Source organism: Hyperolius riggenbachi, chromosome 9, assembly GCF_040937935.1.
Source record: "Hyperolius riggenbachi isolate aHypRig1 chromosome 9, aHypRig1.pri, whole genome shotgun sequence".
NCBI classification, from domain to species: Eukaryota; Metazoa; Chordata; class Amphibia; order Anura; family Hyperoliidae; genus Hyperolius; species Hyperolius riggenbachi.
The window spans coordinates 107,630,845-107,650,652 of NC_090654.1; the positions used below are offsets into that span (position 1 = coordinate 107,630,845).

General features: G+C 50.9%; 1 protein-coding gene across 1 annotated transcript; it reads left to right on the plus strand.

The window, feature by feature from the left end:
• The first annotated feature begins 15,978 nt into the window (after positions 1–15,978).
• On the plus strand, positions 15,979–16,905 carry LOC137533534 (olfactory receptor 5AP2-like). Its single transcript, XM_068254907.1, has one exon. It carries the CDS (start codon positions 15,979–15,981, stop codon positions 16,903–16,905), a length of 927 nt encoding a protein of 308 aa, XP_068111008.1.
• The last annotated feature ends 2,903 nt before the right edge of the window (positions 16,906–19,808 follow it).

Sequence of the window (19,808 nt, forward strand, 5' to 3'; positions counted from 1 at the left end):
TGTTTGAAGTCTCGGACCAGGGCGCTGTTTGACGTCTCGGACCAGGGCTCTGTTTGAAGTCTCGGACCAGGGCGCTGTTTGAAGTCTCGGACCAGGGCGCTGTTTGTTTAAAGTCTCGGACCAGGGCGCTGTTTGTTTGAAGTCTCGGACCAGGGCGCTGTTTGTTTGAAGTCTCGGACTAGGGCGCTGTTTGTGTGAAGTCTCGGACCAGGGCGCAGTTTGTTTGAAGTTACGGACCAGGGCGCAGTTGGTTTGAAGTCTCGGACTAGGGCGCTGTTTGTGTGAAGTCTCGGACCAGGGCGCTGTTTGTTTATAGTCTCGGACCATGGAGCTGTTTGTTTGAAGTCTCGGACCATGGCGCAGTTAGTTTGAAGTCTCGGACTAGGGCGCTGCAGGGAGCTGTTTGTGTTAAGTCTTGGACCAGGGCGCTGTTTGTGTGAAGTTTTGAACCAGGGCGCTGTTTGTAGTCTTGGACCAGGGCGTTGTTTGAAGTCTCGGACCAGGGCGCTGTTTGAAGTCTCGGACCAGGGCGCTGTTTGAATTCTCGGACCAGGGCGCTGTTTGAAGTCTCGGACCAGGGCGCTGTTTGTGTGAAGTCTCGGACCAGGGCGCAGCTGGGCGCTGTTTGTGTGAAGTCTCGAACCAGGACGCTGTTTGTTTGAAGTCTCGTAGCAGGGCGCTGTTTGTGTAAAGTCTCGGACCAGGGCGCAGCTGGGCGCTGTTTGTGTGAAGTCTCGGACCAGGGCGCTGTTTGTTTAAAGTCTCGGACCAGGGTGCTGTTTGTAGTTTTGGACCAGGGCTCTGTTTGTTTGTAGTCTCGGACCAGGGCGCAGTTTGTTTGAAGTTATGGACCAGGGCGCAGTTTGTGTGAAGTCTCGGACCAGGGCGCTGTTTGTTTGAAGTCTCGGACCTGGGTGCTGTTTGTAGTCTCGGACCAGGGCTCTGTTTGTTTGAAGTTTCGGACCAGGGCGCAGTTTGTTTGAAGTTACGGACCAGAGCGCAGTTTGTTTGAAGTCTCGGACTAGGGCGCTGTTTGTGTGAAGTCTCGGACCAGGGCGCTGTTTGTTTATAGTCTCGGACCATGGAGCTGTTTGTTTGAAGTCTCGGACCAGCGTGCTGTTTGTAGTCTCGGACCAGGGCGCTGTTTGTTTGTAGTCTCGGACCAGGGCGCACTTTGTTTGAAGTCTCAGACCAGGGCGCAGTTTGTTTGAAGTCTCGGACTAGGGCGCTGTTTGTGTGAAGTTTCGGACCAGGGCGCTGCAGGGCGCTGTTTGTGTGAAGTCTCGGACCAGGGCGCTGTTTGTGTGAAGTCTCGGACCAGGGCGCAGCTAGGCGCTGTTTGTGTGAAGTCTCGAACCAGGGCGCTGTATGTTTGAAGTCTCGGAGCAGGACGCTGTTTGTTTGAAGTCTCGGACCAGGGCGCAGTTTGAAGTCTCGGACCAGGGCGCTGTTTGAAGTCTCGGACCAGGGCGCTGTTTGAAGTCTCGGACCAGGGCGCTGTTTGTAATCTCGGACCAGGGCGCTGTTTGTTTAAAGTCTCGGACCAGGGCGCTGTTTGTTTGAAGTCTCGGACCAGGGCGCTGTTTGTTTGAAGTCTCGGACCAGGGCGCTGTTTGTTTGAAGTCTCATGCCAGGGTGCTGTTTGTTTGAAGTCTCGGACCAGGGCGCTATTTGAAGTCTCGGACCAGGGCGCTGTTTGAAGTCTCGGACCAGGGCGCTGTTTGAAGTCTCGGACCAGGGCGCTATTTGAAGTCTCGGACCAGGGCGCTGTTTGAAGTCTCGGACCAGGGCGCTGTTTGAAGTCCCGGACCAGGGCGCTGTTTGAAGTCTCGGACCAGGGCGCTGTTTGAAGTCTCGGACCAGGGCGCTGTTTGTAATCTCGGACCATGGCGCTGTTTGTTTAAAGTCTCGGACCAGGGCGCTGTTTGTTTGAAGTCTCGGACCAGGGCGCTGTTTGTTCGAAGTCTCGGACTAGGGCGCTGTTTGTGTGAAGTCTCGGACCAGGGCGCTGTTTGAAGTCTCGGACCAGGGCGCTGTTTGTAATCTCGGACCAGGGCGCTGTTTGTTTAAAGTCTCGGACCAGGGCGCTGTTTGTGTGAAGTCTCGGACCAGGGCGCTGTTTGTAGTCTCGGACCAGGGCACTCTTTGTTTGTTTGTAGTCTTGAACCAGGGCGCTGTTTGAAGTCTCGGACCAGGGTGCTGTTTGTAGTCTCGGACCAGGGCTCTGTTTGTTTGTAGTCTCGGACAAGGGCGCAGTTTGTTTGTAGTCTCAGACCAGGGTGCTGTTTGTAGTCTCGGACCAGGGCTCTGTTTGTTTAAAGTCTCGGACCAGGGCGCTGTTTGTGTGAAGTCTCGGACCAGGGCGCTGTTTGTAGTCTCGGACCAGGGCACTCTTTGTTTGTTTGTAGTCTTGAACCAGGGCGCTGTTTGAAGTCTCGGACCAGGGTGCTGTTTGTAGTCTCGGACCAGGGCTCTGTTTGTTTGTAGTCTCGGACAAGGGCGCAGTTTGTTTGTAGTCTCAGACCAGGGTGCTGTTTGTAGTCTCGGACCAGGGCTCTGTTTGTTTGTAGTTTCAGACCAGGGCGCAGTTTGTTTGAAGTCTCGGACCAGGGTGCTGTTTGTAGTCTCGGACCAGGGCGTAGTTTGTTTGAAGTTACGGACCAGGGCGCAGTTTGTTTGAAGTCTCGGACTAGGGCGTTGCAGGGAGCTGTTTGTGTGAAGTCTTGGACCAGGGCGCTGTTTGTGTGAAGTTTTGAACCAGGGCGCTGTTTGTAGTCTTGGACCAGGGCGTTGTTTGAAGTCTCGGACCAGGGCGCTGTTTGAAGTCTCGGACCAGGGCGCTGTTTGAAGTCTCGGACCAGGGTGCTGTTTGAAGTCTCGGACCAGGGCGCTGTTTGACGTCTCGGACCAGGGCTCTGTTTGAAGTCTCGGACCAGGGCGCTGTTTGAAGTCTCGGACCAGGGCGCTGTTTGTTTAAAGTCTCGGACCAGGGCGCTGTTTGTTTGAAGTCTCGGACCAGGGCGCTGTTTGTTTGAAGTCTCGGACTAGGGCGCTGTTTGTGTGAAGTCTCGGACCAGGGCGCTGTTTGTTTGAAGTCTCGGACTAGGGCGCTGTTTGTGTGAAGTCTCGGACCAGGGCGCTGTTTGAAGTCTCGGACCAGGGCGCTGTTTGAAGTCTCGGACCAGGGCGCTGTTTGTGTGAAGTCTCGGACCAGGGCACTGTTTGTAGTCTCATACCAGGGCGCTGTTTGTAGTCTCGGACCAGGGCGCTGTCTGTTTGAAGTCTCGGACCAGGGCACTGTTTGTGTGAAGTCTCAGACCAGGGCGCTGTTTGTAGTCTCGAACCAGGGTGTTGTTTGTTTGAAGTCTCGGACCAGGGTGCTGTTTGTAGTCTCGGACCAGGGCTCTGTTTGTTTGTAGTCTCGGACCAGGGCGCAGTTTGTTTGAAGTCTCGGACCAGGGTGCTGTTTGTAGTCTCGGACTAGGGCTCTGTTTGTTTGTAGTCTCAGACCAGGGCGCAGTTTGTTTGAAGTCTCGGACCAGGGTGCTGTTTGTAGTGTCGGACCAGGGCTCTGTTTGTTTGTAGTCTCGGACCAGGGCGCAGTTTGTTTGAAGTCTCGGACCAGGGTTCTGTTTGTAGTCTCGGACCAGGGCTCTGTTTGTTTGTAGTCTCGGACCAGGGCGCAGTTTGTTTGAAGTTACGGACCAGGGTGCTGTTTGTAGTCTCGGACCAGGGCTCTGTTTGTTTGAAGTCTCGGACCAGGGTGCTGTTTGTAGTCTCGGACCAGGGCTCTGTTTGTTTGTAGTCTCGGACCAGGGCGCAGTTTGTTTGAAGTTACGGACCAGGGCGCAGTTTGTTTGAAGTCTCGGACTAGGGCGCTGCAGGGAGCTGTTTGTGTGAAGTCTTGGACCAGGGCGCTGTTTGTGTGAAGTTTTGAACCAGGGCGCTGTTTGTAGTCTTGGACCAGGGCGTTGTTTGAAGTCTCGGACCAGGGCGCTGTTTGAAGTCTCGGACCAGGGCGCTGTTTGAAGTCTCGGACCAGGGCGCTGTTTGTGTGAAGTCTCGGACCAGGGCGCAGCTGGGCGCAGTTTGTGTGAAGTCTCGAACCAGGACGCTGTTTGTTTGAAGTCTCGTAGCAGGGCGCTGTTTGTGTGAAGTCTCGGACCAGGGCGCAGCTGGGCGCTGTTTGTGTGAAGTCTCGGACCAGGGCGCTGTTTGTTTAAAGTCTCGGACCAGGGTGCTGTTTGTAGTTTTGGACCAGGGCTCTGTTTGTTTGTAGTCTCGGACCAGGGCGCAGTTTGTTTGAAGTTATGGACCAGGGCGCAGTTTGTGTGAAGTCTCGGACCAGGGCGCTGTTTGTTTGAAGTCTCGGACCTGGGTGCTGTTTGTAGTCTCGGACCAGGGCTCTGTTTGTTTGAAGTTTCGGACCAGGGCGCAGTTTGTTTGAAGTTACGGACCAGGGCGCAGTTGGTTTGAAGTCTCGGACTAGGGCGCTGTTTGTGTGAAGTCTCGGACCAGGGCGCTGTTTGTTTATAGTCTCGGACCATGGAGCTGTTTGTTTGAAGTCTCGGACCAGCGTGCTGTTTGTAGTCTCAGACCAGGGCGCTGTTTGTTTGTAGTCTCGGACCAGGGCGCACTTTGTTTGAAGTCTCGGACCAGGGCGCAGTTTGTGTGAAGTCTAGGACTAGGGCGCTGTTTGTGTGAAGTTTCGGACCAGGGCGCTGCAGGGCGCTGTTTGTGTGAAGTCTCGGACCAGGGCGCTGTTTGTGTGAAGTCTCGGACCAGGGCGCAGCTAGGCGCTGTTTGTGTGAAGTCTCGAACCAGGGCGCTGTATGTTTGAAGTCTCGGAGCAGGACGCTGTTTGTTTGAAGTCTCGGACCAGGGCGCAGTTTGAAGTCTCGGACCAGGGCGCTGTTTGAAGTCTCGGACCAAGGCGCTGTTTGAAGTCTCGGACCAGGGCGCTGTTTGAAGTCTCGGACCAGGGCGCTGTTTGTAATCTCGGACCAGGGCGCTGTTTGTTTAAAGTCTCGGACCAGGGCGCTGTTTGTTTGAAGTCTCGGACCAGGGCGCTGTTTGTTTGAAGTCTCGGACCAGGGCGCTGTTTGTTTGAAGTCTCGGACCAGGGCGCTATTTGAAGTCTCGGACCAGGGCGCTGTTTGAAGTCTCGGACCAGGGCGCTGTTTGAAGTCTCGGACCAGGGCGCTGTTTGAAATCTCAGACCAGGGCGCTGTTTGAAGTCTCGGACCAGGGCGCTGTTTGAAGTCCCGGACCAGGGCGCTGTTTGAAGCCACGGACCAGGGCGCTGTTTGAAGTCTCGGACCAGGGCGCTGTTTGTAATCTCGGACCATGGCGCTGTTTGTTTGAAGTCTCGGACCAGGGCGCTGTTTGTTTGAAGTCTCGGACCAGGGCGCTGTTTGTTCGAAGTCTCGGACTAGGGCGCTGTTTGTGTGAAGTCTCGGACCAGGGCGCTGTTTGAAGTCTCGGACCAGGGCGCTGTTTGTAATCTCGGACCAGGGCGCTGTTTGTTTAAAGTCTCGGACCAGGGCGCTGTTTGTGTGAAGTCTCGGACCAGGGCGCTGTTTGTAGTCTCGGACAAGGGCGCTGTTTGTTTGTTTGTAGTCTCGAACCAGGGCGCTGTTTGAAGTCTCGGACCAGGGTGCTGTTTGTAGTCTCGGACCAGGGCTCTGTTTGTTTGTAGTCTCGGACAAGGGCGCAGTTTGTTTGAAGACTCGGATCAGGGTGCTGTTTGTAGTCTCGGACCAGGGCTCTGTTTGTTTGTAGTCTCAGACCAGGGCGCAGTTTGTTTGAAGTCTCAGACCAGGGTGCTGTTTGTAGTGTCGGACCAGGGCTCTGTTTGTTTGTAGTCTCGGACCAGGGCGCAGTTTGTTTGAAGTCTCGGACCAGGGTGCTGTTTGTAGTCTCGGACCAGGGCTCTGTTTGTTTGTAGTCTCGGACCAGGGCGCAGTTTGTTTGAAGTTACGGACCAGGGTGCTGTTTGTAGTCTCGGACCAGGGCTCTGTTTGTTTGAAGTCTCGGACCAGGGTGCTGTTTGTAGTCTCGGACCAGGGCGTAGTTTGTTTGAAGTTACGGACCAGGGCGCAGTTTGTTTGAAGTCTCGGACTAGGACGTTGCAGGGAGCTGTTTGTGTGAAGTCTTGGACCAGGGCGCTGTTTGTGTGAAGTTTTGAACCAGGGCGCTGTTTGTAGTCATGGACCAGGGCGTTGTTTGAAGTCTCGGACCAGGGCGCTGTTTGAAGTCTCGGACCAGGGCGCTGTTTGAAGTCTCGGACCAGGGCGCTGTTTGAAGTCTCGGACCAGGGTGCTGTTTGAAGTCTCGGACCAGGGCGCTATTTGTTTAAAGTCTCGGACCAGGGCGCGGGTTTGTTTGAAGTCTCGGACTAGGGCGCTGTTTGTGTGAAGTCTCGGACCAGGGCGCTGTTTGAAGTCTCGGACCAGGGCGCTGTTTGAAGTCTCGGACCAGGGCGCTGTTTGTGTGAAGTCTCGGACCAGGGCACTGTTTGTAGTCTCATACCAGGGCGCTGTTTGTAGTCTCGGACCAGGGCGCTGTCTGTTTGAAGTCTCGGACCAGGGCACTGTTTATTTGAAGTCTCAGACCAGGGCGCTGTTTGTAGTCTCGAACCAGGGTGTTGTTTGTTTGAAGTCTCGGACCAGGGTGCTGTTTGTAGTCTCGGACCAGGGCTCTGTTTGTTTGTAGTCTCGGACCAGGGCTCTGTTTGTTTGTAGTCTCGGACCAGGGCGCAGTTTGTAGTCTCGGACTAGGGCTCTGTTTGTTTGTAGTCTCAGACCAGGGCGCAGTTTGTTTGAAGTCTCGGACCAGGGTGCTGTTTGTAGTGTCGGACCAGGGCTCTGTTTGTTTGTAGTCTCGGACCAGGGCGCAGTTTGTTTGAAGTCTCGGACCAGGGTTCTGTTTGTAGTCTCGGACCAGGGCTCTGTTTGTTTGTAGTCTCGGACCAGGGCGCAGTTTGTTTGAAGTTACGGACCAGGGTGCTGTTTGAAGTCTCGTAGCAGGGCGCTGTTTGTGTGAAGTCTCGGACCAGGGCGCAGCTGGGCGCTGTTTGTGTGAAGTCTCAGACCAGGGCGCTGTTTGTTTAAAGTCTCGGACCAGGGTGCTGTTTGTAGTTTTGGACCAGGGCTCTGTTTGTTTGTAGTCTCGGACCAGGGCGCAGTTTGTTTGAAGTTATGGACCAGGGCGCAGTTTGTGTGAAATCTCGGACCAGGGCGCTGTTTGTTTGAAGTCTCGGACCTGGGTGCTGTTTGTAGTCTCGGACCAGGGCTCTGTTTGTTTGATGTTTCGGACCAGGGCGCAGTTTGTTTGAAGTTACGGACCAGGGCGCAGTTTGTTTGAAGTCTCGGACTAGGGCGCTGTTTGTGTGAAGTCTCGGACCAGGGCGCTGTTTGTTTATAGTCTCGGACCATGGAGCTGTTTGTTTGAAGTCTCGGACCAGCGTGCTGTTTGTAGTCTCGGACCAGGGCGCTGTTTGTTTGTAGTCTCGGACCAGGGCGCACTTTGTTTGAAGTCTCGGACCAGGGCGCAGTTTGTTTGAAGTCTCGGACTAGGGCGCTGTTTGTGTGAAGTTTCGGACCAGGGCGCTGCAGGGCGCTGTTTGTGTGAAGTCTCGGACCAGGGCGCTGTTTGTGTGAAGTCTCGGACCAGGGCGCAGCTAGGCGCTGTTTGTGTGAAGTCTCGAACCAGGGCGCTGTATGTTTGAAGTCTCGGAGCAGGACGCTGTTTGTTTGAAGTCTCGGACCAGGGCGCAGTTTGAAGTCTCGGACCAGGGCGCTGTTTGAAGTCTCGGACCAGGGCGCTGTTTGAAGTCTCGGACCAGGGCGCTGTTTGAAGTCTCGGACCAGGGCGCTGTTTGTAATCTCGGACCAGGGCGCTGTTTGTTTAAAGTCTCGGACCAGGGCGCTGTTTGTTTGAAGTCTCGGACCAGGGCGCTGTTTGTTTGAAGTCTCGGACCAGGGCGCTGTTTGTTTGAAGTCTCGGACCAGGGCGCTGTTTGTTTGAAGTCTCATGCCAGGGCGCTGTTTGTTTGAAGTCTCGGACCAGGGCGCTATTTGAAGTCTCGGACCAGGGCGCTGTTTGAAGTCTCGGACCAGGGCGCTGTTTGAAGTCTCGGACCAGGGCGCTGTTTGAAGTCTCGGACCAGGGCGCTGTTTGAAGTCTCGGACCAGGGCGCTGTTTGAAGTCCCGGACCAGGGCGCTGTTTGAAGTCTCGGACCAGGGCGCTGTTTGAAGTCTCAGACCAGGGCGCTGTTTGTAATCTCGGACCATGGCGCTGTTTGTTTGAAGTCTCGGACCAGGGCGCTGTTTGTTTGAAGTCTCGGACCAGGGCGCTGTTTGTTCGAAGTCTCGGACTAGGGCGCTGTTTGTGTGAAGTCTCAGACCAGGGCGCTGTTTGAAGTTTCGGACCAGGGCGCTGTTTGTAATCTCGGACCAGGGCGCTGTTTGTTTAAAGTCTCGGACCAGGGCACTGTTTGTGTAAAGTCTCGGACCAGGGCGCTGTTTGTAGTCTCGGACCAGGGCGCTGTTTGTTTGTTTGTAGTCTCGAACCAGGGCGCTGTTTGAAGTCTCGGACCAGGGTGCTGTTTGTAGTCTCGGACCAGGGCTCTGTTTGTTTGTAGTCTCGGACAAGGGCGCAGTTTGTTTGAAGTCTCGGACCAGGGTGCTGTTTGTAGTCTCAGACCAGGGCTCTGTTTGTTTGTAGTCTCAGACCAGGGCGCAGTTTGTTTGAAGTCTCGGACCAGGGTGCTGTTTGTAGTCTCGGACCAGGGCGTACTTTGTTTGAAGTTACGGACCAGGGCGCAGTTTGTTTGAAGTCTCGGACTAGGACGTTGCTGGGAGCTGTTTGTGTGAAGTCTTGGACCAGGGCGCTGTTTGTGTGAAGTTTTGAACCAGGGCGCTGTTTGTAGTCTTGGACCAGGGCGTTGTTTGAAGTCTCGGACCAGGGCGCTGTTTGAAGTCTCGGACCAGGGCGCTGTTTGAAGTCTCGGACCAGGGTGCTGTTTGAAGTCTCGGACCAGGGCGCTGTTTGACGTCTCGGACCAGGGCTCTGTTTGAAGTCTCGGACCAGGGCGCTGTTTGAAGTCTCGGACCAGGGCGCTATTTGTTTAAAGTCTCGGACCAGGGCGCTGTTTGTTTGAAGTCTCGGACCAGGGCGCGGGTTTGTTTGAAGTCTCGGACTAGGGCGCTGTTTGTGTGAAGTCTCGGACCAGGGCGCTGTTTGAAGTCTCGGACCAGGGCGCTGTTTGAAGTCTCGGACCAGGGCGCTGTTTGTGTGAAGTCTCGGACCAGGGCACTGTTTGTAGTCTCATACCAGGGCGCTGTTTGTAGTCTCGGACCAGGGCGCTGTCTGTTTGAAGTCTCGGACCAGGGCACTGTTTGTGTGAAGTCTCAGACCAGGGCGCTGTTTGTAGTCTCGAACCAGGGTGTTGTTTGTTTGAAGTCTCGGACCAGGGTGCTGTTTGTAGTCTCGGACCAGGGCTCTGTTTGTTTGTAGTCTCGGACCAGGGCTCTGTTTGTTTGTAGTCTCGGACCAGGGCGCAGTTTGTAGTCTCGGACTAGGGCTCTGTTTGTTTGTAGTCTCAGACCAGGGCGCAGTTTGTTTGAAGTCTCGGACCAGGGTGCTGTTTGTAGTGTCGGACCAGGGCTCTGTTTGTTTGTAGTCTCGGACCAGGGCACAGTTTGTTTGAAGTCTCGGACCAGGGTTCTGTTTGTAGTCTCGGACCAGGGCTCTGTTTGTTTGTAGTCTCGGACCAGGGCGCAGTTTGTTTGAAGTTACGGACCAGGGTGCTGTTTGAAGTCTCGTAGCAGGGCGCTGTTTGTGTGAAGTCTCGGACCAGGGCGCAGCTGGGCGCTGTTTGTGTGAAGTCTCGGACCAGGGCGCTGTTTGTTTAAAGTCTCGGACCAGGGTGCTGTTTGTAGTTTTGGACCAGGGCTCTGTTTGTTTGTAGTCTCGGACCAGGGCGCAGTTTGTTTGAAGTTATGGACCAGGGCGCAGTTTGTGTGAAATCTCGGACCAGGGCGCTGTTTGTTTGAAGTCTCGGACCTGGGTGCTGTTTGTTTGAAGTTTCGGACCAGGGCGCAGTTTGTTTGAAGTTACGGACCAGGGCGCAGTTTGTTTGAAGTCTCGGACTAGGGCGCTGTTTGTGTGAAGTCTCGGACCAGGGCGCTGTTTGTTTATAGTCTCGGACCATGGAGCTGTTTGTTTGAAGTCTCGGACTAGCGTGCTGTTTGTAGTCTCGGACCAGGGCGCTGTTTGTTTGTAGTCTCGGACCAGGGCGCACTTTGTTTGAAGTCTCGGACCAGGGCGCAGTTTGTTTGAAGTCTCGGACTAGGGCGCTGTTTGTGTGAAGTTTCGGACCAGGGCGCTGCAGGGCGCTGTTTGTGTGAAGTCTCGGACCAGGGCGCTGTTTGTGTGAAGTCTCGGACCAGGGCGCAGCTAGGCGCTGTTTGTGTGAAGTCTCGAACCAGGGCGCTGTATGTTTGAAGTCTCGGAGCAGGACGCTGTTTGTTTGAAGTCTCGGACCAGGGCGCAGTTTGAAGTCTCGGACCAGGGCGCTGTTTGAAGTCTCGGACCAGGGCGCTGTTTGAAGTCTCGGACCAGGGCGCTGTTTGTAATCTCGGACCAGGGCGCTGTTTGTTTAAAGTCTCGGACCAGGGCGCTGTTTGTTTGAAGTCTCGGACCAGGGCGCTGTTTGTTTGAAGTCTCGGACCAGGGCGCTGTTTGTTTGAAGTCTCGGACCAGGGCGCTGTTTGTTTGAAGTCTCATGCCAGGGCGCTGTTTGTTTGAAGTCTCGGACCAGGGCGCTATTTGAAGTCTCGGACCAGGGCGCTGTTTGAAGTCTCGGACCAGGGCGCTGTTTGAAGTCTCGGACCAGGGCGCTGTTTGAAGTCTTGGACCAGGGCGCTGTTTGAAGTCTCGGACCAGGGCGCTGTTTGAAGTCCCGGACCAGGGCGCTGTTTGAAGTCCCGGACCAGGGCGCTGTTTGAAGTCTAGGACCAGGGCGCTGTTTGAAGTCTCGGACCAGGGCGCTGTTTGTAATCTCGGACCATGGCGCTGTTTGTTTGAAGTCTCGGACCAGGGCGCTGTTTGTTTGAAGTCTCGGACCAGGGCGCTGTTTGTTCGAAGTCTCGGACTAGGGCGCTGTTTGTGTGAAGTCTCAGACCAGGGCGCTGTTTGAAGTCTCGGACCAGGGCGCTGTTTGTAATCTCGGACCAGGGCGCTGTTTGTTTAAAGTCTCGGACCAGGGCGCTGTTTGTGTAAAGTCTCGGACCAGGGCGCTGTTTGTAGTCTCGGACCAGGGCGCTGTTTGTTTGTTTGTAGTCTCGAACCAGGGCGCTGTTTGAAGTCTCGGACCAGGGTGCTGTTTGTAGTCTCGGACCAGGGCTCTGTTTGTTTGTAGTCTCGGACAAGGGCGCAGTTTGTTTGAAGTCTCGGACCAGGGTGCTGTTTGTAGTCTCGGACCAGGGCTCTGTTTGTTTGTAGTCTCAGACCAGGGCGCAGTTTGTTTGAAGTCTCGGACCAGGGTGCTGTTTGTAGTCTCGGACCAGGGCGTAGTTTGTTTGAAGTTACGGACCAGGGCGCAGTTTGTTTGAAGTCTCGGACTAGGGCGTTGCAGGGAGCTGTTTGTGTGAAGTCTTGGACCAGGGCGCTGTTTGTGTGAAGTTTTGAACCAGGGCGCTGTTTGTAGTCTTGGACCAGGGCGTTGTTTGAAGTCTCGGACCAGGGCGCTGTTTGAAGTCTCGGACCAGGGCGCTGTTTGAAGTCTCGGACCAGGGTGCTGTTTGAAGTCTCGGACCAGGGCGCTGTTTGACGTCTCGGACCAAGGCTCTGTTTGAAGTCTTGGACCAGGGCGCTGTTTGAAGTCTCGGACCAGGGCGCTGTTTGTTTAAAGTCTCGGACCAGGGCGCTGTTTGTTTGAAGTCTCGGACCAGGGCGCTGTTTGTTTGAAGTCTCGGACTAGGGCGCTGTTTGTGTGAAGTCTCGGACCAGGGCGCTGTTTGAAGTCTCGGACCAGGGCGCTGTTTGAAGTCTCGGACCAGGGCGCTGTTTGTGTGAAGTCTCGGACCAGGGCACTGTTTGTAGTCTCATACCAGGGCGCTGTTTGTAGTCTCGGACCAGGGCGCTGTCTGTTTGAAGTCTCGGACCAGGGCACTGTTTGTGTGAAGTCTCAGACCAGGGCGCTGTTTGTAGTCTCGAACCAGGGTGTTGTTTGTTTGAAGTCTCGGACCAGGGTGCTGTTTGTAGTCTCGGACCAGGGCTCTGTTTGTTTGTAGTCTCGGACCAGGGCGCAGTTTGTTTGAAGTCTCGGACCAGGGTTCTGTTTGTAGTCTCGGACCAGGGCTCTGTTTGTTTGTAGTCTCGGACCAGGACGCAGTTTGTTTGAAGTTACGGACCAGGGTGCTGTTTGTAGTCTCGGACCAGGGCTCTGTTTGTTTGAAGTCTTGGACCAGGGTGCTGTTTGTAGTCTCGGACCAGGGCTCTGTTTGTTTGTAGTCTCGGACCAGGGCGCAGTTTGTTTGAAGTTACGGACCAGGGCGCAGTTTGTTTGAAGTCTCGGACTAGGGCGCTGCAGGGAGCTGTTTGTGTGAAGTCTTGGACCAGGGCGCTGTTTGTGTGAAGTTTTGAACCAGGGCGCTGTTTGTAGTCTTGGACCAGGGCGTTGTTTGAAGTCTCGGACCAGGGCGCTGTTTGAAGTCTCGGACCAGGGCGCTGTTTGAAGTCTCGGACCAGGGCGCTGTTTGAAGTCTCGGACCAGGGCGCTGTTTGTGTGAAGTCTCGGACCAGGGCGCAGCTGGGCGCTGTTTGTGTGAAGTCTCGAACCAGGACGCTGTTTGTTTGAAGTCTCGTAGCAGGGCGCTGTTTGTGTGAAGTCTCGGACCAGGGCGCAGCTGGGCGCTGTTTGTGTGAAGTCTCGGACCAGGGCGCTGTTTGTTTAAAGTCTCGGACCAGGGTGCTGTTTGTAGTTTTGGACCAGGGCTCTGTTTGTTTGTAGTCTCGGACCAGGGCGCAGTTTGTTTGAAGTTATGGACCAGGGCGCAGTTTGTGTGAAGTCTCGGACCAGGGCGCTGTTTGTTTGAAGTCTCGGACCTGGGTGCTGTTTGTAGTCTCGGACCAGGGCTCTGTTTGTTTGAAGTTTCGGACCAGGGCGCAGTTTGTTTGAAGTTACGGACCAGGGCGCAGTTTGTTTGAAGTCTCAGACTAGGGCGCTGTTTGTGTGAAGTCTCGGACCAGGGCGCTGTTTGTTTATAGTCTCAGACCATGGAGCTGTTTGTTTGAAGTCTCGGACCAGCGTGCTGTTTGTAGTCTCGGACCAGGGCGCTGTTTGTTTGTAGTCTCGGACCAGGGCGCACTTTGTTTGAAGTCTCGGACCAGGGCGCACTTTGTTTGAAGTCTCGGACTAGGGCGCTGTTTGTGTGAAGTTTCGGACCAGGGCGCTGCAGGGCGCTGTTTGTGTGAAGTCTCGGACCAGGGCGCAGCTAGGCGCTGTTTGTGTGAAGTCTCGAACCAGGGCGCTGTATGTTTGAAGTCTTGGAGCAGGACGCTGTTTGTTTGAAGTCTCGGACCAGGGCGCAGTTTGAAGTCTCGGACCAGGGCGCTGTTTGAAGTCTCGGACCAGGGCGCTGTTTGAAGTCTCGGACCAGGGCGCTGTTTGTAATCTCAGACCAGGGCGCTGTTTGTTTAAAGTCTCGGACCAGGGCGCTGTTTGTTTGAAGTCTCGGACCAGGGCGCTGTTTGTTTGAAGTCTCGGACCAGGGCGCTGTTTGTTTGAAGTCTCGGACCAGGGCGCTGTTTGTTTGAAGTCTCGGACCAGGGCGCTGTTTGTTTGAAGTCTCATGCCAGGGCGCTGTTTGTTTGAAGTCTTGGACCAGGGCGCTATTTGAAGTCTCGGACCAGGGCGCTGTTTGAAGTCTTGGACCAGGGCGCTGTTTGAAGTCTCGGACCAGGGCGCTGTTTGAAGTCTCGGACCAGGGCGCTGTTTGAAGTCTCGGACCAGGGTGCTGTTTGAAGTCCCGGACCAGGGCGCTGTTTGAAGTCTCGGACCAGGGCGCTGTTTGAAGTCTCGGACCAGGGCGCTGTTTGAAGTCTCGGACCAGGGCGCTGTTTGTTTGAAGTCTCGGACCAGGGCGCTGTTTGTTTGAAGTCTCGGACCAGGGCGCTGTTTGTTCGAAGTCTCGGACTAGGGCGCTGTTTGTGTGAAGTCTCGGACCAGGGCGCTGTTTGAAGACTCGGACCAGGGCGCTGTTTGTAATCTCGGACCAGGGCGCTGTTTGTTTAAAGTCTCGGACCAGGGCGCTGTTTGTGTGAAGTCTCAGACCAGGGCGCTGTTTGTAGTCTCGGACCAGGGCGCTGTTTGTTTGTTTGTAGTCTCGAACCAGGGCGCTGTTTGAAGTCTCGGACCAGGGTGCTGTTTGTAGTCTCGGACCAGGGCTCTGTTTGTTTGTAGTCTCGGACAAGGGCACAGTTTGTTTGAAGTCTCGGACCAGGGTGCTGTTTGTAGTCTCGGACCAGGGCTCTGTTTGTTTGTAGTCTCGGACCAGGGCGCAGTTTGTTTGAAGTTACGGACCAGGGCACAGTTTGTTTGAAGTCTCGGACTAGGGCGCTGCAGGGAGCTGTTTGTGTGAAGTCTTGGACCAGGGCGCTGTTTGTGTGAAGTTTTGAACCAGCGCGCTGTTTGTAGTCTTGGACCAGGGCGTTGTTTGAAGTCTCGGACCAGGGCGCTGTTTGAAGTCTCGGACCAGGGCGCTGTTTGAAGTCTCGGACCAGGGCGCTGTTTGTGTGAAGTCTCGGACCAGGGCGCAGCTGGGCGCTGTTTGTGTGAAGTCTCGAACCAGGGCGCTGTTTGTTTTAAGTCTTGGAGCAGGGTGCTGACATTTGACTGGCTGTTCTGGGAAGGTGCATCACTCTTGCTCTAGTTTTCTCTACACCTATTGTCATAAATCAACCCCACTGCATATTACATTGACCAAACAGTAGCCTTATGTTGCTGTTCAGAAGGCTATATAATTTGCTAAATAATACATTTTTAGTTTGAATGAAGGTTATTTGATTTCTATACATTTCTTTTAGATTTGATTTTCTGAAAGTTTGAGTAAACATTACTTAATTTGTAGTAGTAATTAGTTTGTAACGTTTTATGTGCCAGAGATGGCTTGAAAATGTTATTGGTATGGTCGGTTTTCATGTTTATACATCACTATTATTAGAATTATTATTTTTGATAAATACACCAACATCTTTTTTGGCACCGTACAACAGAAAGAACATAGTATATGCAGCTCTAACAAAAAAAGAATACAAGAAACATACAGTTAAAGGAATACTGTAGGGGGTCGGGGGAAAATGAGTTGAACTTACCCGGGGCTTCCAATGGTTCCCCGCAGACATCCTGCTCCCGCGCAGCCACTCACCAATGCTCCGGCCCCGTCTCCGGTTTACTTCTGGAATTTCAGACTTTAAAGTCTGAAAACCACTGCGCCTGTGTTGCCGTGTCCTCGCTCCCGCTGACGTCACCAGGAGCGTACTGCGCAGACACAGACCATACTGGGCTTGTGCTATACACTACTGGTGACGTCAGCGGGAGCGAGGACATGGCAACGCAGGCGCAGTGGTTTTCAGACTTTAAAGTCTGAAATTCCAGAAGTGAACCAGAGGCGGGGCCAGAGCATCGGTGAGTAATTTTAGACCAATCACAAGACTTATTTTCCATTTTTCCAATTTCCATGTTTACGATTTTTCTTCCCCATTTTCTGCATGCTCTGCTACGAAAATGACAAAATACTCCTCAAAAATCCGAAAATTTGAAAATCAGGGGGGAAAAAAAACAGAAAATCAGAAATCGGAAAATCAGAAATTGGCATTAGTAGAAATCGGAGATGGGCATTACCAACCATCCCTAATGAATGCTATTTTGACTTATTATAGCATTTTTTTTTAATCAAGGTACCTTCAGCATGTATTCAAACAATCAAACTAGAAGACAAGACTTTATTTTGCTTGGACTTACTAATAATGAAAAAATGCACACATTTCTGTTTGTAATTTTTTCTTTGATTTATACTGCGTCTATCATGGGAAATGTTACACTTACTGTGCTCACACAAAGCATTCAGGAATTAAAAACCCCAATGTACTCCTTCATATGCAATCTGTCTCTTCTGGATATGGCCTTTACCTCAGTTACTGTTCCGAAAATGTTGGCTGGGCTTCTTCTAAAACATAATTATATATATTTTGCTGGATGCTTTACTCAGATGTTCTTCTTTCATTTCTTGGGTAGTGCAGAATGTTTTCTTTTGAGCATTATGGGGTATGATCGCTATGTGGCTATATGTCATCCATTACGGTACTCACAGATCATGAGCAGGAAAATCTGCTTCCAACTGGCTTTTACCTGTTGGCTAACTGGATTCCTTTATTCCTTTGTTCATACGATATTTACATTGACGTTGTCTTTTTGTGCGTCAAGAGAGGTGAACCATTTCTTTTGTGACATGCCACCACTGCTGAAATTGTCTTGCACAGACACAAGAATCAACTTCATTGTCATTTTGGGGCTAGGTGGACTGGCAGCGGGGGCATTTTTTTTTTTGTTAACAGTTATATCTTATATTTGTATTATTTCAGTAGTTTTTCAGATCCGTTCTATTGAAGGAAAGCGTAAGGCATTTTCAACTTGCGCATCTCATTTGATGGTTGTCATAATATTTTTTGGTACCATTATCATGTATTTTAGACCTCAGTCAAGTTATGCAATGGAGCACGATAAATTTTTATCTGTCTTTTACAATGTTATAACACCAATGCTGAATCCTATTACATATAGTATGAGAAATAAAGAGGTCAGGCTTGTTGTTAAAAAGATTTTCAGGACAAAATAAAAAATGAAAATATAAAATTCCCAGCAATCACAAATATTGCAATTAACTAATGTCACTTAAAGCAGCAAGGACAGCCATACTATCACAGGGGGAAAAACACATATATAAGTAGATAAATACTCGTTCTACTTACATAAAATAAGTATTGTACCGTCCATGTTTTGATTTCAGATAATTATATATAGTTAATAAAAAAAAGATGTTCCAGGCATTTTCCATCTTTACTGCCTCTGACTGAAGCCAACCCTCATTTCGCTCCTCCAACAACCTCCTCTTAACCACCCCACGCATCTCGCACTCCCATGCATGACTGCAGGACTTCACTAGAGCTGCCCCAATCCTGTGGAACTCTCTCCCACTGCCCATCAGGCTCACTCCCACCTTCAACACCTTCAAAAAAGCACTCAAAACTCACTTCTTCAAGGAGGCCTACATCAACTAAACACTGCCCTAATCCTTTCTGCCAAAACTTCTTGTTGCACCCCCTCCTTTCATGTCACCAACCCCTCCCTCTAGATTGTAAGCCTTTGGCAGGGCCCTCTCCCCTTGTGTATCATACTTGACTGTGTGCACTTTACCCAGAATGTGGAACTGGTAATTTTTACCGACAGACACATTTATGATTATATTGGAACACTTGCAATGCAGACTGCATGTAGACTACATAATAAACACAGAGCAGTGGGTAAATGGAATTTGATTTTATGGCTGACAATTCCACTTTAGGGGGTTTATTTTACTACATAAATTCCAATCCGATTTTCATAAAGTAAGCAATGTCTGCTCCATTTTTTTGTGCAACTGCATTTCTGCCCTATTCAGTTAAATTGAATAGGACTTCGCCATAACGCTAAAGGTGGCCACACACCATACATTTTTTAAAATATCTGTTTAATTCAAGAATAGCAATCAATTTTTCTGACTGATTGTAACAATTCAAAAATCTGACCAATGTACCACACACCTTTGTTCAATTTTTCCCCAATCATCAATAAAATAATTGAAAGCTCAGAAAAAAATATATTGGATCTGTACATCAAGTAATTGACAATGCATCACACACCATACAATTCTTGATAAAATTGGTCTGAAATTCCCAACATATCCAATCTCCCAAAATAAAAAAAAAACGGGAAATTCGATCAGATTTATCAATTGAAAACAAAATGATTGAATTGGTGAAAAATGTGATTTTTTTTTTAATTGTATGGTGTCTGGCCACCTTAAGAATGTATATCATGTGACCAGGAAAGTCGATGGTAGGACACAATCATCTTTTCTGTGTAATCCGCATGTTTTCAGTGGGAAAAAAAGCCCTTCATGATGATCAACATACTTGCAAAGCAGCAATCAGGCTGGCTGCTGCTATAACGATGATCAAATAATCTTCTTTGTATACAATGAACAGAGGCGCCAAAAGTATAAGATTAGATTAAATGAGCTTAAAAACCAACTTAAATGGCAAAATTGAAGGAGGAAGTGGTGGTCTTACCTCCCTCAAGCAGACACGACAACGACTGCGATTCAGACAGTCAAACACATTTATTAGGAACTCCAAAAAGAAATGCAACGCGTTTCGCAGGTTCAACTCCGCTTCATCAGGCAATATAGGGAGGAGTATCAAACAATCTGCACAAGGATTCAAGTTAAGCGCCTCTGTGAAATTATTGAATTGGTGAAAAATGTGATCTTTTAATTGTATGGTGTGTGGCCACCTTAAGAATGTATAGCATGTGCCCAGGAAAGTCGATGGTAGAACACATTCATCTTTTCTGTGTAATCTGCATTTTTTCAGTGGAAAAAAAGCCCTTCATGATGATCAACATACTTGCAAAGCAGCAATCAGGCTGGCTGCTGCTATAACGATGATCAAATAATCTTCTTTCAATGAGCAGAGGATGCCACAGGCTACAGTGCTAACGCTGGTTATTGTTTTAAGCATCCTGTTGAATGGTTCTCCACAGAAAGCCATCAGGGACATAACTAGAGGGGAGCAGCCCCTGCAGTTACAGGTGGGCTCAGAACTATAAGTGACTTCTAACTACTACTTCACTGCCTCCAATAAAGGGGTCCATCCATCAGATTGGGTGTTTTTGTGGCAAAATTTGCTATGGGTGTGAAGATTACGATGTCCATACTTGTTTTATGACCCTTGCAAGATGGGCTCCTAGGCTGTGAGGGTCACCAGGGGAAGGCAAATAAAAGGGTGTGAAAACTGGGGGGTCCCATGAAAGTTTTGCTGGGGAGCCTCATGATTTGTAGTTACTCCACTGAAGACCACAATATTATTTTTTTCGTTATACTTTTTTTTATTGATTTCAAAAGAAAGCAAAAATAAACAAAATTCTACACATCTCTTGACATATAATAGAAGAATAGACAAAGCAGTCCAAAAGTAGAAAGTGGATGATGACACGGTGGTAACAGGTAAGTCATTAGAGTAAAAGGTACAATACGTTGCTGACAATAAGAGAGTGTTCAATAAGAGATATATAAAATGTACATCATTTTCACAGTAAATGAGTCCAGCATAAAAAAAGGAGAAGGTAAACCAATAAAGGCATAAAAGAGATAAGAAACAAGAAGATATCATCTAAATTCAAAACAATATCCTATAGAGGGAAAGAAATCAGTCGTCTCAGGGATAAAGGATGAGAAATTAAGCTAGGCTAATATACATTGTTTACCATAAAGGGCAACCCCAAATATATTGCACAAAGTATAAAAGGAGGATGTTCAAGAGCCAGGGCTATAAAATTTGGGCGGGGATGTCAGAAACTAGTAGCATAGGGCCCATAGACCACTCCTCCACATGGGGGACAAACCTGAAGAAGTGCTGTAAAAAGGGGAAGATATCTGGGTATGATCTAGTAAATGTATGGAGGCATGTAATCAGAGGACCA